Source organism: Belonocnema kinseyi, chromosome 4, assembly GCF_010883055.1.
Source record: "Belonocnema kinseyi isolate 2016_QV_RU_SX_M_011 chromosome 4, B_treatae_v1, whole genome shotgun sequence".
Taxonomy (NCBI): domain Eukaryota; kingdom Metazoa; phylum Arthropoda; class Insecta; order Hymenoptera; family Cynipidae; genus Belonocnema; species Belonocnema kinseyi.
Window position 1 is genome coordinate 49892130 of NC_046660.1, and position 15263 is coordinate 49907392.

At 32.4% G+C, this 15263-nt stretch overlaps 2 protein-coding genes across 2 annotated transcripts in view; both read left to right on the forward strand.

The window, feature by feature from the left end:
* Nucleotides 1–10434, forward strand: part of LOC117170887 (carbonic anhydrase-related protein-like) — a 29516-nt gene extending 19082 nt beyond the window's left edge. The window contains exons 10-13 of the mRNA XM_033357931.1: nucleotides 1016–1243; nucleotides 1335–1439; nucleotides 10020–10092; nucleotides 10358–10434. Coding sequence (XP_033213822.1) covers nucleotides 1016–1243; nucleotides 1335–1439; nucleotides 10020–10092; nucleotides 10358–10434 — 483 coding nt within the window. The remainder of the gene's footprint in view (nucleotides 1–1015; nucleotides 1244–1334; nucleotides 1440–10019; nucleotides 10093–10357) is intronic.
* On the forward strand, nucleotides 10431–12750 carry LOC117170888 (carbonic anhydrase 7-like). Its single transcript, XM_033357932.1, has 4 exons — nucleotides 10431–10548; nucleotides 10638–10744; nucleotides 12318–12545; nucleotides 12637–12750. The coding sequence occupies exons 1-4, from the start codon at nucleotides 10431–10433 to the stop codon at nucleotides 12748–12750; spliced, it is 567 nt and encodes a 188-aa protein (XP_033213823.1).
* The last annotated feature ends 2513 nt before the right edge of the window (nucleotides 12751–15263 follow it).

Consider the following 15263-nt stretch of genomic DNA (forward strand, 5'->3'; position numbering starts at 1 on the left):
TTTGATTTACAAAAAAAGTTCTATGGTTCAAAAAAAAATTTTGTTCAATAGAAAAAAGAGGTTGGTAATGTAGGAATTCCACTGTGTCGCATGCCCTTAATTATTAAATTATTTATTTTTAATACAATTTAGGACAGGTATATACACTCGAAGTTATGAACCGCTTGCGTTTGAGTCATAAAAATTCGACTGAAAATATAAATTTATGTCTTTAAGACATAGAAACTTGTATCTAATGCGTAAATTGAAATCTATCTACATCTCAAAACTGAGACATGCTCAAGTCGACCTTTTCGACTTCAGCATGTCTTGATTGAGGGCAATTCAAGTCGAACTCAAGTCGAAGCATTTTTACTCGGGATCGAAAAATGTATTAGATACTTCCAGATGTTTTAACATCCTCATAAAACATTGAAATATTTGGATATTTTATAAAGTTCCGTGAAACTTGGAAAAGTACCCTAAAACTTTATAGATCCTATAAAATTGTTCCATATCTTTCAGAATTAGGAGAAATGTCTTCAAACAGCATTAGCATCATTTCCTGCCTCAAAATTTGTGAGAGTACCGGAAGTTATTTTAAAAACCTTGTGATTTATGGAAAATTCTAAAAAATATCCTGACATACCACTGGAATCTTTTCTATTATTAAAATATAATAAGAACAACATTAAGTATTTTAAATCCTTTGCAGTTTTTTGGAATTTCTTGAAATTTTTAAAAGGGCTTTAACATTTTTAAAATTTTTGAAAAATACCCTGCCATCTTTAAAAACTTTTAATCTGTTTAAAAGATTGATATCAATTGAAAATTTCCTGAAATATTTGTTAAATCTTTTAAATTCTTCAGAATGTTTGTCAATACTTTAAAATATTCTAAGTTCTACAAAATTCCATAATTCTTGTAAATAATTTCTTGAGAATCAATTAAAATATGATAAAATCTCATAAAATCACATAAAACCGGTTATTTCGTCAAATCCTAGGATATTGATCACACATCCTTGAAATTTCAGACCGGATTTCTGAAACCCACAGATTGGCTTGACGACTTGTCAAAAACCTTACACAAGGTTAAATCTCCAAATTCAACAGCAGAGATAAAACCGTTTCCCTTATTAAATGATTTCGATAACGCCTATACATCATTTCTATTTTACGAAGGTTCTTTGGATTATCCCCCTTGCTCAGAATCTGTAACTTGGTTCACAGTTGAAGTTCCTGTCCAGATCATTGATAGCGTTGTAAGAAACTATATTTCTTGAAAATACATACAAAGATAAGTTTGATATTTTATTGACAACTGTTATTTTGCATTCGTATTTTTTCTTTTAGGTAAAAGAATTCAAGAAAATAAAGTTGGCTGAGGGAGACGTGTCAAATGTGAGACCTATGCAGCCCCTTAACAAGCGTCAAATTAAGTATGTGGCTAACAATAATGTACACTAGAAATTGACGTCACGAGTAACTAGCTTCGCTTGGAAAAGGTTTTCTGCAGTTTTCCTTTCCCTTCGTCAAAATTTCCAGCAAATCTAAGTGGCTATAAAAAAAAATCCGACTGCAGACGGTATTGGGTAGATAGTATGGTTATTGTGTTTTTTATATTCAATCCCTTATAATAATATAAATTTAAGTTCGAAAATATACTGTTTGCATCAATAATTGATTTCTTTGAGTTATTTCACGTATATGTCCCAGTCACAGCACATCAATTGATGAATTATTACTAATTTTTTCTTCCATTCAAACCTTTTAAACCGGAAATCTTAATTTAGGCTAAGATACGTAATAGACTGAGCAGCAAAAATTTTGTTTTTGCATTGTGAATTCTTGTACACAGAGACACGCTGACCCACAAAAGCACGCTGACATTGATTTACTTTTGAGTTATAACAAAGGCTTATTTTTGATTAATTAGGCTTATTTAAAGAAAATTCAATACAATTTTCTTTTTTCAGTTGAGCACCTCCCCACTTTTTCTGTGCGTAATTTAGCGTTTCGAGAAACAATAAAATTTGGGAATTACTAGTGGAAACTTTTTATTTTTGAGTTAATACATGTATTGCAAAATTCTCTGAATTTTCCTTAACCAATTTCTCATTTTCCCTGGCCATTAATTAAGCATTTTAATCTTATAATATATTTTTTTGAGTAGATTCGTTTATAATCGGAATAAAGCAGTATTTCAGATACAGGTTTAAAATTATAAAATTTATTATTTATTGTTAAAAAACAGAAATTTTTTCTATAAAAGATGACTTTAAAAATAAATTTCAATTTTCAACAAAATGATCCTTAAATTTCTATAAAAAAAACTGAATTGTCGATCTATAATGATCAATCCTGAACAAACAGTTTCAAAATTTATATTTCATCAAAAAGAAATTCACTTTAAAACCAATAAGACCACATTTTCATACATAAAGATTTTTCCGCGATGAAAGAAAAAATAGTTTATCTAAATTATCTTTTTTTTTCAAACCAAAAGACGAAGTATCTGTACGAAAATTGAATTTTCAGGAAAGTTTTTTTTAACTGAATCACTTAATTTTCAACAAATGAGATAAGTCTTTCTTTAAAAAAATTCAACAAATTAGATCAATTTTTACTTACGAAGTTCAAGTCTCAAATTTGAAAGAGATAAATTTTCAACTAGAAATATTAATCTTCAACAAAAAAGTGATTTCTTAACAAATCATACCTACGTAAATTTGTAAACAAAATTTTTGAATCCGCAAGCAAAGTATATTAGTTTTTATTCAAAATGTTGCATTTTTATCTAAGAAAGATGAAATCGTCATCCAGAAAAGATTGTATTGACTTTATTATATTAACATGAGTTTTAAAATTGAAGTAAATTATCAAAGGAAATAGTTGAATTTTGAACCCAACAAGTCTAATTTTCAAGAAAGCATTTGAATTTTCAAACAAAAAGCATGACTTTTAAAAAAATTAATAAATTTGCATCCATACAAATCCATTACTCAAAAGAGTAGTGCATTTTCTACTAAAATAGATGAATTTTTTAATTGAAAAGACAAATTTTAGAAAAATAGTGAATTTAAAATAAAAAGTTAGTTTTCTACGATAATAGTTGAACTTTCCGCCTGAAAAGAAGATTTTTTAAAAAAGCAGTTGCATTTTTATCAACAACAAAAAATTGTTTGTACATATATGGATTCTTAAATTACAAGATGAAATTTTCAAAAATTCTTAAATTTTTATCTTAACAAGATTTTAGTTTGACTTTTCAATATTAATATACGAGTTGAATAGCAAGACGTAAATTTTCCATAAAAATAGTTGAATTTTTTACCCAAAAATACGAAGATTTCAAAAAAATGTTGAGTTTTCAACCAAAAAGTTGCATTTCCCTAAAGGATACAAGCAATTTTAACTAAAATATGTGAATTTTATTAAATAAAAAGACAAATTTGTAAGAAAAAAAATAGTTTTGAATTTTCATGCAAAAAATATATCATTTGACTTTTCAACCATAATACAGGAATTTGTCATAATTTTAATTTTATTGGTAATTTACTAAATACTTTTCGATTCACTGAACTTATAAAAGTTACAGAAATATTACCATGTTTATAACTTTCTTAAATTATTACACGCAATTATAAATTAAGCTATAAACTTTCGCTAAGAAATTAATTGGTTTCTAATATAAGTATCTTTAACTTCTAACAATATTGATTCAGGGATTTAGAGATTTCAATTCAACCTTCTGTGAAAAATTAAATAAATGTACAACGAATAAGGCAACCAAAAGGCAATGTTTTGAAATTGAATACAGATTTCTGCAAGTTTATAATTTTACAACATAAGACTCTTACTGCATTAATAGAGTCCACCAAGTAACACTATTGCGTCGTTCATAAACTCTTCTATTTTCACGTCTTACATTTTAATAAACTTTTTAAAATTATTATTATGTTTAATCCTAAGTGAATTTAATAATTTATGATAATAATCTTTAGTGGTTTTATTTCATACGTATTTAGGTTAAGACTTATTGAAGAAAAATCATTTTTTCAAAGTTGGTTAAACAATTATATTTGATGGAAAAAGGGAAAATATGAAATTGAAAAAAAATTTGATATACAAAATTATTAAAGTTCTTCACAAATCCTTTAAAAATCTTCAATATGGCCTTATAATTGTTTCACCAGTTATACAAATTTTCCAGCATCAATTCGTTTTATTAATCTTTTCTCTTTTTCAAGTTTTCCATGCTTATCAAATATTTAAATTATCAAATACAGTTCTAAATAATTATCCTTTCACAAAAAATTACTTTTTAACTATTAAATTAGGAAATATCGCGACTTCTCAAATAAGCAATTTTTCTCATCCTTAGCCGCTAACCTTTCGCTAATAGAATTTAAACAATTATTGTAGTAATTAGTATAATCGCACTAATTATTCTCCTCATGCCTGAAAAATAAGCAAGATAAATTACATTTTTTATTTTTCCGGGACAGAATAAAACTTCTTACCAATTAAAAGCGGGATATCAAAAATATTTAAGTTACTGCCTATTGTGCAAATTACATGCTGAAAACTTATGATAGCCCGAATAAAAATGCTTCGACTTGATTTCGACTTGAATTGCCCCAAATCAAGTCATGTTGAAGTCGAAAAGTTCGACTTGAGTATGCCTCAGTTTTGAGACGGACGCAGACTTCAATTTGTGTTTTAGAGACAAGTTCTTATGTCTTGAAGACATAAATTTATCTCTTAAGTCGCATTTTTACGACTCCAACACGTGAATTTTTGAAATTTAAAATAACTAATTTATTAATTACAAATATTTCATTCATCAAATTTAATCTCATTTATGAGACAAAAAACGTTCGATAATATCAGCCAAGACAAGGCTCGTCTTGACTCTTTTAAACGTCGTTTTACCTGTCGTGGCCATAAAAGTAAGACGAAGGCCTATGTCTCGGCTCAGTTTTGAGACGCATCCAGAGATCGATGTCTCGGAGACGAACTCAAGACATAACAAAGTCAAACTCAAGTCGAAACATGTTTACTCGGGAGAATAGTGTACATTTGAATCTCGCTCAGTTGATTGCAATGAGCTTTATTTATTTTGTGTTTTCAAGTTCTGTTACCTATATAAACTTTACCATAGATTTTCACAATTTAGGAATCTAACAATTTTCTATGGATTTCTGAAAATTATGTTAATTGAGCAATTATCTATAAATTTCCGAGCATTTCTTTCTAATTTATCAATTTTCTATCAATTTAATAAAATTATCAAATTATTTTGGACTTTTTCCGAAAAGCTTTGGGTACCTCAAATTTCTGAAAATATTTCGAAATTTCCAAAGTTTGTATTATTTCTTACTGCATTTTTGAAAATTAAGGGATTCCCAAGAGGGTGGAGGGAGGGGTTGATCGTACCAATGTATAAGAAAGGGGATAGGGAGAGGCAGAAAAATTATAGATGAATTGCGCTCATGAATACTGCGTACAAAATATACGCGATGGTGTTAGCAAATAGGCTGCGCAAGAATGTTGAGGGGGAAGGAATATTGCCGGAGATGCAGGCGGGCTTTAGAGAGAGAAAGAGTACTATTGATAATATTAACGTCTTGCAACACGTGGTGGATAGAGAACTAAATAAAAAGGGTGCCAAAGTGCACGCGTTTTTTGTAGATCTAAAGAGCGCGTTCCCTTCTATAGATAGAGGTAGGTTGTGCTAGGCAAAAGAAGAGAAGGGAGTGAAGAGGGGCTTGTTTGAGAGGATAAGGGAGGTATATAAGGAGACGAAAGATAGGGTGAGAGGAGGGGAGGGAATCTCTGAGGGATTCTGGATGGATAGGGGGTTGAGGCAAGGGTGACTGCTTAGCACAACGCTTTTTGCAGTTTTGATCGCGGATATGGAAAGTGAGCTAGCGGCCCGAGTGGTAGGAGGAGTTAGGGTAGGAGGAATCAGGATATGGTCACTAGCATATGTTGATAACATAGTGCTGCTGGCAAGGAGCGAAGAGGCGTTAAAGGAGATGATGAAGAGGTTGAGAAGATACTTGGACAAAAATATGCTAGAGTTAAATGCGGACAAGTTGAAAGTTATGGTGTTCAGGAAGGGTGGTAGGAGAGATAGCGAAGGGGAGTGGAAGTGGTAGGGAAAAGCGGTACAGGAAGTGAAAGAGTTTGTTTACTTGAGCTTCCTGTTTCGAAGGAATGGGGGAGTGAATGGGCATATAGAAGAGAGGATGTAAAGGGCAAATATGGTTATGAGGCAGGTGTGGGGACTGGGGGAGAGGTTGTTCGCAGATGATTTTGTAAGGAGAATGAAATTCTTTGATCCGCTAGTGATAAATGTCTTATTTTAAGGAGTGGAAGTGTGAGGTTGGAAGGTAAGTGAGGAGGTAAATAGGATATAGGAGAGGTATATAATGTGAACATTGGGGTTGGCAAGGAATACGCCGAACTATATTGTCAGGAGGGAGACAAGAAGAACGAGTTTAGGGATTATAATAGGTAGTAGAGCGTGTAAATATAAGGAAAAATTTTTGGAAGAGGGGGGGAGTAAATTGGTTAGGGAATGTTGGTGGGAGAAGGAAAACAGACGTAGTGGTGCAAAGATGGAGGTGGAAAGAGAACGGTATTTCATAACAAATGGATTACAGACGGATGACGTTAGCAGGAGGCACGAGGAAGGAAGGAGGGTATATGAGTTGGTTCAAAAGAATGGCATGGAGAAAGAGAAGGCAGAAGGAGAGGAGATGATAAGGGAGTCAAGGTTTAATTGGAACTATGTGTGGATTATGCCAAGGTAGAGAGCGCAATATTTATTTGAGAAAGGAGAGCAAGGTAGTCAGAGACTTATAGCGAGAATGAGATGCAGTTGCATGGAAGGTTATAATAGCTTCTGGCTTTCTAGAGAGAAGAGAATGTGTGAACTGTGCGGGAAAGGGGATGCAAAAGTTGAACACTCGTTGGAGGAGTGTGAATAGATGGAAAGGAGCGAGATAAGCATGGAGGTATTGTTGCATGAAAGGGGGGACAAAAGGACAGTAGCATTAGTGAAGGGGGTGTTGGATAAAATATAGAAAAAAAGAAGGTAGGAGGAAGAGGAATGGAAAAGGAAAGATTGTAAATAACAGAAGAAGTAGATGTAAGAAAAATGTGAATATTGTAAATAGTAGTTAGGTATTAGGTGTTAGCTGGGGAGACACAGGTTGTCAATGCGAGGCATAACGATAAAAGAGCGAAATGCGTGCGTGGCGAGGCGAGGCTCAACGGGGGAGGTTAGGCTATAGAAACGAGCGGATTAGCTATAAGGTGTGGATGGACGGTACTTTGTAAGAAATAGTTGTAAGAACATTTTGTAAAAAAATGGAAGTGTAAGCAAGTCAATTTTTTAAGGCCAGCAGGCCAAAAAATAAACATTTATCTATCATTTACGTTGTTGAAAATTAATTTTTTAAAAGTTAGAGTTAATGCTTTCAACTAAAAATTTAACTACATTTTTATGGAAATTCTTTTTATAAACATTGAAAATTTATATTAATAGTCTGAAAACATATTACTCTAACTGAAAATTACCCTATGATATCGTTTGGTGAAAAATTTATGTTTTTGAGTTAGAAATTTATCAATTTTTTCACATTTAATTCAAATTAATCTTTCTTGTTAATAATTCATTTTATTTGGTTACAAACGTATTTCTCGTACTAAAACGAAAATTTTATTCTATTAACTGTTAACAACTGATTTTTTTTTGTTAAAAAAACATCTATTTTGTTGAAAACTTTATATTTTGTTAGTAAAAAAATTTATATTCTAGGTTAAAAATTCAACAGTTCGTTTGTCATTTTTTTCTTGAAGGTGCATGATTTTAATTAAAATTTAATTGATTTGTTTGAAAATGCAAACAATTTTGTTAGAAATTGTTTTTTAAATGATTTTTTCCAAAAAATATAGCCATTCCATTTTTGTTAGAGAATTGTAGAAAGTTTCCTTTTTAACTAAAATTCATGCTTTGTTTTTGAAAACTCAACTGAAATCTTTTTTGTATAAAAATCAACTTTTTTATGATAATTTGCATTTTTAGTTTAAGAATTTATCTATTTTAGTAAAAATTGCACCTTTTATGGATGAAAATGCAAAGTTTTTGGTTGAGAATTCAACCATGTTAATAAAAAAATTAGCCGTTTTGGTTATACTAAAATTATTTTTGCATGAAAATTCGATTTTGAGTGAAAATTTGATCTCCTTGATCGAGTTGTTTTAATTAAAAACATAACTGCATTGGTTAGGCTCAAACTAATTCTTGAGAAAAATTTTAATGATGGTTTCCCCTTGTAGTTGAGAATCTAACTATTTCATTAAAAATTGATTTCGTTCCTCAAAAATCGCACTTTTTTGTTAAAAATTCTATTCCGGAAGAGAAAATTTATTTTTCGACTTCAATGTTCAACAGTGAACATTTTTGTAATATTGACATCTTAGGTTCCTTTTAGGTTGCATAATATTTTATATCATCCCTCTGAATCCAAAATATAAATATCAAACTAATTACTGATTTTGAACTATATTGAAATAAAAAGAAGCCTCAGTTTGTCAATAAAATAGTCCGATAGTAATACTGTGAAACTAGAGAAAAGATTACGTCAACTTAAGATGGAAAAAAATATAATTATTTATATACTAAATCTGTTTCGCTTTCGTTTATTTGAGTTAAAAATATTAACATCGAAAAATCACGAAACTCGATTAAACACAGCTGCACAAATGACGCAGTCTTCTGATTTCGAGTCCGCTTAACCAAAAATTAAAGCATTTAAAAGTCGTTAATTGTAATATCAAAATGATCATGTAAAATTTTGTATAAAACCATTTTCTCTCATCTGAGGAAGGTTTATTTTACGAAATTAATAATTAGGGAGCATTTTAGAATCATGAATTTTAACCAGAATAATTGATTAATTTCCAAATGAGAATTACTCTAGTTTCTTTCAAATCGAAACACACACAAATTGCAATTATAAGCTTTCAAATCTGAACGCATTTCAATTTTAGTACAAGCAAATCTTAGAATCTATATGAGAACTAATTGATAATTAATCGCAGACAGAATTATGTTAAATATTTAAAAAATTGGAAACTTTCAAATCTTAAAAATATCAAACACGAGTGCTTGAGAATTATACATTTTTACAATTATGCATTCCAAAGTTTTTATTTGGAAACCAGGGAAAACATAAAAATTAAGAAAAGGTACATTAAAGTGGCTAATGCTTTCAATAAATACTTATTGTAATATCTACAGAAACAAAGAGGATTATCCATTTGAGAATTGTTACACAGCCAAATATTATAACATTTTAAATATTGACATTCTTCAAAATTTCGTTTAAGCTTCTAAAATTTGAATGAGCTAAGTACGAAGCAAAAATTATTTAATTTTAAACGCTATCATCATGAAATCATCTGGCCCTTAAAAAGAGTAATTTTTTAATGAAAAATATACGCAGTAAAACTAGTTAAAGACTTCAGGTTGAAAAATTTCAAATTCAAACCTAAAGGATGAAATAATTTTAAATTCAACCCTAAAAGATGAAATAATTTCAAACCTTAGACCTTCTCTAAATCCTGAAGAATTTGGAAGATTAATTCGAAGTGTGTTTTCATTCGGGAGGTGGAGTGGTGGAATGGTGATCCCGCACTCTATGATCCAGTTTGTTACACTTGCGTTAGCACTAAATTTTAATTACGACGAAATTTAGAAACCTTTGCACAGCTAACCTCAGGACACAATCACGCGTACAGTAAATGCTGAGAAAACAAGATAAGAAAGATTGGAATCTCAGGCTATATATAGTCATTTTGTCAGAAACAAATTCTTTCTTTAAGAATACTGGCGTCCGATTTGTAGACTTCAAAATTTATTCATTTAACCGCTGCAGCTTCCAAAAAATCAAGAAAAAAGTATATGTTTAAATTTAAATAAGAAAATACAGTTGTAATATGTACTTATTTATATAATTTCAGAATATACGGAGAATCAAAATGAACCAGCTACATTTGATAGCGACTGTTCTTTTGGGTCTTATTTTAGGAGCGAGTAAGTAATATTCTCAAACCTTTTTTTTAAACGAATTTTATAAGTTCTTTTTGCACAAACGAAAAATTCTGATGTCATTTGTCACTTGCGATGTTATTTTATAGCAGCATAAATATAAGCAGGCAGACATTAGAAAGCTGCCATATTTTGTTAAATAATAGAAAGTACTAATTCTTTTAAAATAGTCCAAATAGTAAAACCAACCATTAGATCATTACTTTTTAGAAAAAATGGTTACAATTTTTTATTTGTTTTTTTTTTGCAGACGCATTCAGTTATAAAGATGCTGAGAACTGGGGGAAAAATATTCCAAGTGTAATGGACTACATCAATCTCCAATGAATTTTACGCTATCATCTGGCCTGAATGTTGTTCCATTAATCGAAGAAGACTTGAAACTTAAACACTTTAATAAATCACCAAAGAAAATGAGCATAAAGAATACTGGTCACACTGGTATTAAATATTAATTATTTCTAATTATGAATATAATTTTGCTTAACTTCATTTGTTTTATTATCTCTCTGATTTTTCCCATAATACAGTGGAAATAAAAGCCGATTGGAATGGAAAAGCTCCAAGCTGTACTGGCGGACCTCTTCACGGGAATTACGTATTTGAAAAAGCCACTTTTCATTGGGCCAAAAAACCGGTAAGTGTTGCATAAGTTTTGAATGCTCTCTACCTTTTTTTCAATAAAAATTTGCTCATTATATTAATAATATTTTACAACTTCAATTGAGAAGACGTGACAAATAGAACAGCTTAATCAAAAATTGATGTATAGTAAAACATTCAACTTTATTGACATAATGAGAATGCAGTATATTGAAACTTGTTCACTACATCACCTCCGACAACATAATGAATTCACAAAATATTTATGTTGAAATGTATGAAAAATGAAAAATTTAATATATAATAAAAAAAAATGTTTTCATCATCTGAACAATTTTGATATTATTTTCTAAATCAGCCTTCTAAAATAAATTTTCACAAATTCGAGTGACAGATTCTGGACATGCTTTTCCAAACTAGTATCATTTCTTGTCTTTAATATTACCCCGATAGTTTTCTACACGATTGTTTGTCAAATATTCGATTTATAAATCAATTAGCAAAATTTACCGTAATTGAAATTAAGTGAGTAATTCCTGGGACCATTACTAAAAATCATAATAATGATCATTATTTTTCTTTTAAACGCACGAATAAAAAGTGGGCTGAGGACTTTCTGGGCATGTAAGTTAAAAAATGTACTTTTGATTTTTTTATTATCGCCAGCACAAACAAAATGATCGATATTCATTTTTATGTAATCATGTTTCTTCCGTAGGGTCGATATGGAGATGCACGTGTTCTTTTATAGAACAGATTTGAAATCATTTGAGAAAGCTGAAACACAAAAGGGCGGTCTTGCAGTATTTAAAATGGCGTTCCAGGTGAGAAGTGCAAACAATTTATTATATGCAAGTGACTTTTATAAATGTTTATTCAGTATTTGTACGAAATAATATTTAATAATCAATTAATTTGGAATTTTCAAGGATGCAACAGCATAATTTTCTTTAAAAAAAGTAAAATTCATAATATTAATTAGTAATGTGCTACTACTTTTTTTAAAACAGTTCCGATAAGGTTCATTCATTTGAAATCAAAACAATTAAAGATAAATTAAAAATAATTTTAATGGATTTGAAACGCTACAAAATTATTCAGGTCTAATAAATAATTTATTTTCAATACATTTAAATATCATAAATACTCGAGTACTTGTGTGAAATTTTGTTATATTTTATATAATATAGAAAAATGTATCAGATACTTCCAGATGTCTTAATATTCCTGAAAAAATTAAAATATTTGGATATCTTATAATATTCCGTGAAACCTGCAAAAGTATCCTAAAACCTTACAGAACCTCTAAAATTGTTTCATATCTTTCACAATTAGGAGAAATTTTTTCAAACTGCATTTCCCATCTCAAAATTTGTTAAGGTACCATAAATTATTTTAAAAAACTTGCAATCAATGGCAAGGAGTAAAAGATTTCTTGGAATTCTAAAAAAATATCCTCAAATACTACTATAATCATTTTCTATTAAACCTTAAATATTTTAAATCCTTTAAAATCTTATGGAATATGATAAAATCCCATAAAGTCACATAAAATCTGTTATTTCGTCAAATCCGAGGATATTCATCATTAATCCTTGAAATTTCAGACCGGATTTGTGTTTCCCATAGAATGGCTTGACGACTTGTCAAAAACCTTACACAAGGTTCAATCTCCAAATTCAACAGCAGAGATAAAACCGTTTCCCCTATTAAATGATTTCGATAAAGACTATTCATCATTTATATTTTACGAAGGTTCTTTGGATTATCCCCCTTGCTCGGAATCTGTAACTTGGTTCATAGTTGAAGTTGCTTATCAGGTCATAGATAGCGTGGTAAAAATCTATATTCCTTAAAAATACATACAAAGATAAGTTTAATATTTTATTTACAACCGTTATTTTGCATTCGTATTTTTTCTTTTAGGTAAAAGAATTCAAGAAAATAAAGTTGGCTGAGGGAGACGTGTCGAATGTGAGACCTATGCAGCCTCTCAACAAACGTCAAGTTAAGTACGTGGGTAGCCATAATAGCTATTAGAAATTAACGTCAACGGTAACTGGCTGCGCTTGGAAAATGTTTTCTGCAGTTTGCCTTTCCCTTCATCAAAAGTTCAAGCAAATCTGAGCGGCTGAAATAAAAATCCGACTGCAGACAGTATACCGTGAATAGTATGGTTACCTTGATTTTGAGTATACAAATTACTCACAATAATATAAATGTAAGATATAAAATAAAATAAAGTGTTTGGTTGAATTAATAATTGGTTTCTTTGAGTTATTTTAAGTATATGAACCAGTCACAGCACATCTGCGTATTAATTATTAATAATGTTTCCTTCTATTTAAACCCTTTTAAACGGAAATCTTGATTTAAGTTAACATACACAATAGACTGAGCGGTAAAAATTTTGTTTATGCGTAGAGTATTCTCATACACAGAAAAACGCTGACCCACAGAAGCACGCAAAAATTTATTTACTTTTGAGTTCAAACAAAGGTTTATTTTTTATTAATTATTTCTGTACGTAATTTATCGTATCGAGAAACAAGAAGATCTGGGAATTGAAGCTAACGGAAACTTTTTATAGTTGAGATAATACATACTTTGCAAAATTCCCTAAATTAGAAAAAATAGTAAACACTTTTTTGATTCATTATATAAAAAATACAAATATCTTCTTCATATCTTGTGCATATTTCATTTTATACTCTTTATCATGTGTGAACTTTTAATTCAATTTTTTTAATTTTCTCAAGAAATAATTCAAGTTAAAAGAAAGATGGAAAATGGGCGCGACATCAAAAGGCTCCACAAGACTTTCAAATAAATTTGTATCTTGAATACTTTAAAAGTTATTTTTTTAATGGCAATGAACCCAGTGTTAGCTGAAAAAAATAATGTTTGAAAAAAAATTTTGTTTTCAATTTTCTTTTTTTCGAACGTTCCCTTTGCGTGGAGAAACCCCAAAATATTTACTTCACTCGATCATATCGTCATTGTCTGAAAAAATGTACACTAAAAAAAGGCTTAGCTGGATTTCGTCTTCTAAGAAAATATAGCTGCGTTTGATACAAGCCGGGGGTATGTGGTTGTCCCGACTTGATCTAAAGTATTAACTGTGGCGTTGCGGCGATCTTGGATGTTAGGTATGTGAGGGAGGTGCGTCTCAGCAATACCGTGTGGAGGGCCGTTCATACCCTCCGGGGTAGAGGCCACTAACCACAATTCCGTCCAATGCGTGCTGGTTGTGTGTGGAGGATCGTTAGTACCCTCCGGGGTAGAGGCCACTAATCACAATTCCGTCCAATGCGTGCTGTTTGTGTGTGGAGAGCCGTTCGCACCTTACTAGGTGGAGGCCGCTAACCACGAAGCCCTGTCGTCCTGGTGGCTGCGTGGAGAGCCGTTCGTACCAGCCAGGGTAAAGGCTACTAACCACGGCGTTTTAAGCTGTTGCTGGCTGTAGCTGAGGGGAGTCGTCGGATGGGAAGACACCGGTTGTTCGCCCTGAAAAACTCGTCAAGACGCTGCATGGAACGAGGTTGGCTGCGTTGGCTCACCGGTGGCTGCTGGTGTATGCGGGGCGCACCCTTGGTCAGCAGGAGGTGCCTCCAAGCCTGGAGGCCGTCCATGGGCTGGTCCGCCCGGTCCTGGCGGTGGGTCCGTGCAGGCCGTCGGTCACGTGAGCAGTGTCGGGAGTTGCGTAGCGCCCGGTGGAGTCCAGGCGGCCCAAAACTGCTGACGAAGAAGAGGTGGAAGTGAGAGGCCGAATGAATCGAAACCTCTCTGAGGTGGGGACTAGTACGGCAGAACCTGCAGTCTTCACGCTGAAGACCAGCTTGCAGGGTGTCGCGGAGTGCGGCCAAGCGACGGCGGACTCGGGTGAGCTTGCCGGCACATAGGCGGGAAGTTTCGTTTGGACCAGGCATGTGGGGAGGAGAGGAGCAGGAGGCAGAGAAGGTGAGGATCGCCGGGGACGCAAAGGGTTTACTGGCCCGGAAAGAAGAACGGCTACAGGTCACCGGAGTTGCAAGAAGAACTTACCGACCTTGGAAATAAGTACAGAAGGGGGGACCGGAGCTGCAAGAAAAGCTTAGCGAACCCGAAAAAAATAGAGAGATAGGAAAGCGGTCGAGGTGGGGTTGCTGTGAGAGTACAGTCCTCTGAAAAGAGTATAGAGAGCAGGCGGAGCTGCAAAGAGCTTACCGACCCTGAAAAGAGAGAGAGAGAGTAGAGTTTGGCGGAGCTGCTACGAGCGTACCGACCGGAGTGGAAGTTGGAGCGAGAGAGAGAGGTAGATAGGAAGAGGATGGAGGAAAGCCGGAGGAATTTGGAGGATGATGCTCGAGGAGCGAGAAGGAGGCGAAAAGAAAACAACCTGAAATTATTTTTGGATTACGAATGCACTCTTTATTCTCAAAAAGTGGCTTCTACAAAAAGTTTTGGTTGCCAAGGTTATAAACCAAGTTAAAAGAAGAAGAGGGGACAGCGAAGTTTGGTGGTCCAGACAGTGGTACTGCAAGGACACTCGCGCATGAAGCGAAACACGGAGA

What these genes read in the sequence shown, in the direction of transcription:
- LOC117170888 (XM_033357932.1), top strand. Translation starts at nt 10,431, where the DNA reads ATGAATTTTACGCTATCATCTGGCCTGAATGTTGTTCCATTAATCGAA. An exon ending in AAAGAATACTGGTCACACTG is followed by an intron (nt 10,549 to 10,637) that starts GTATTAAATATT and finishes CCCATAATACAG; the next exon opens with TGGAAATAAAAGCCGATTGG. An exon ending in TTCATTGGGCCAAAAAACCG is followed by an intron (nt 10,745 to 12,317) that starts GTAAGTGTTGCA and finishes TTGAAATTTCAG; the next exon opens with ACCGGATTTGTGTTTCCCAT.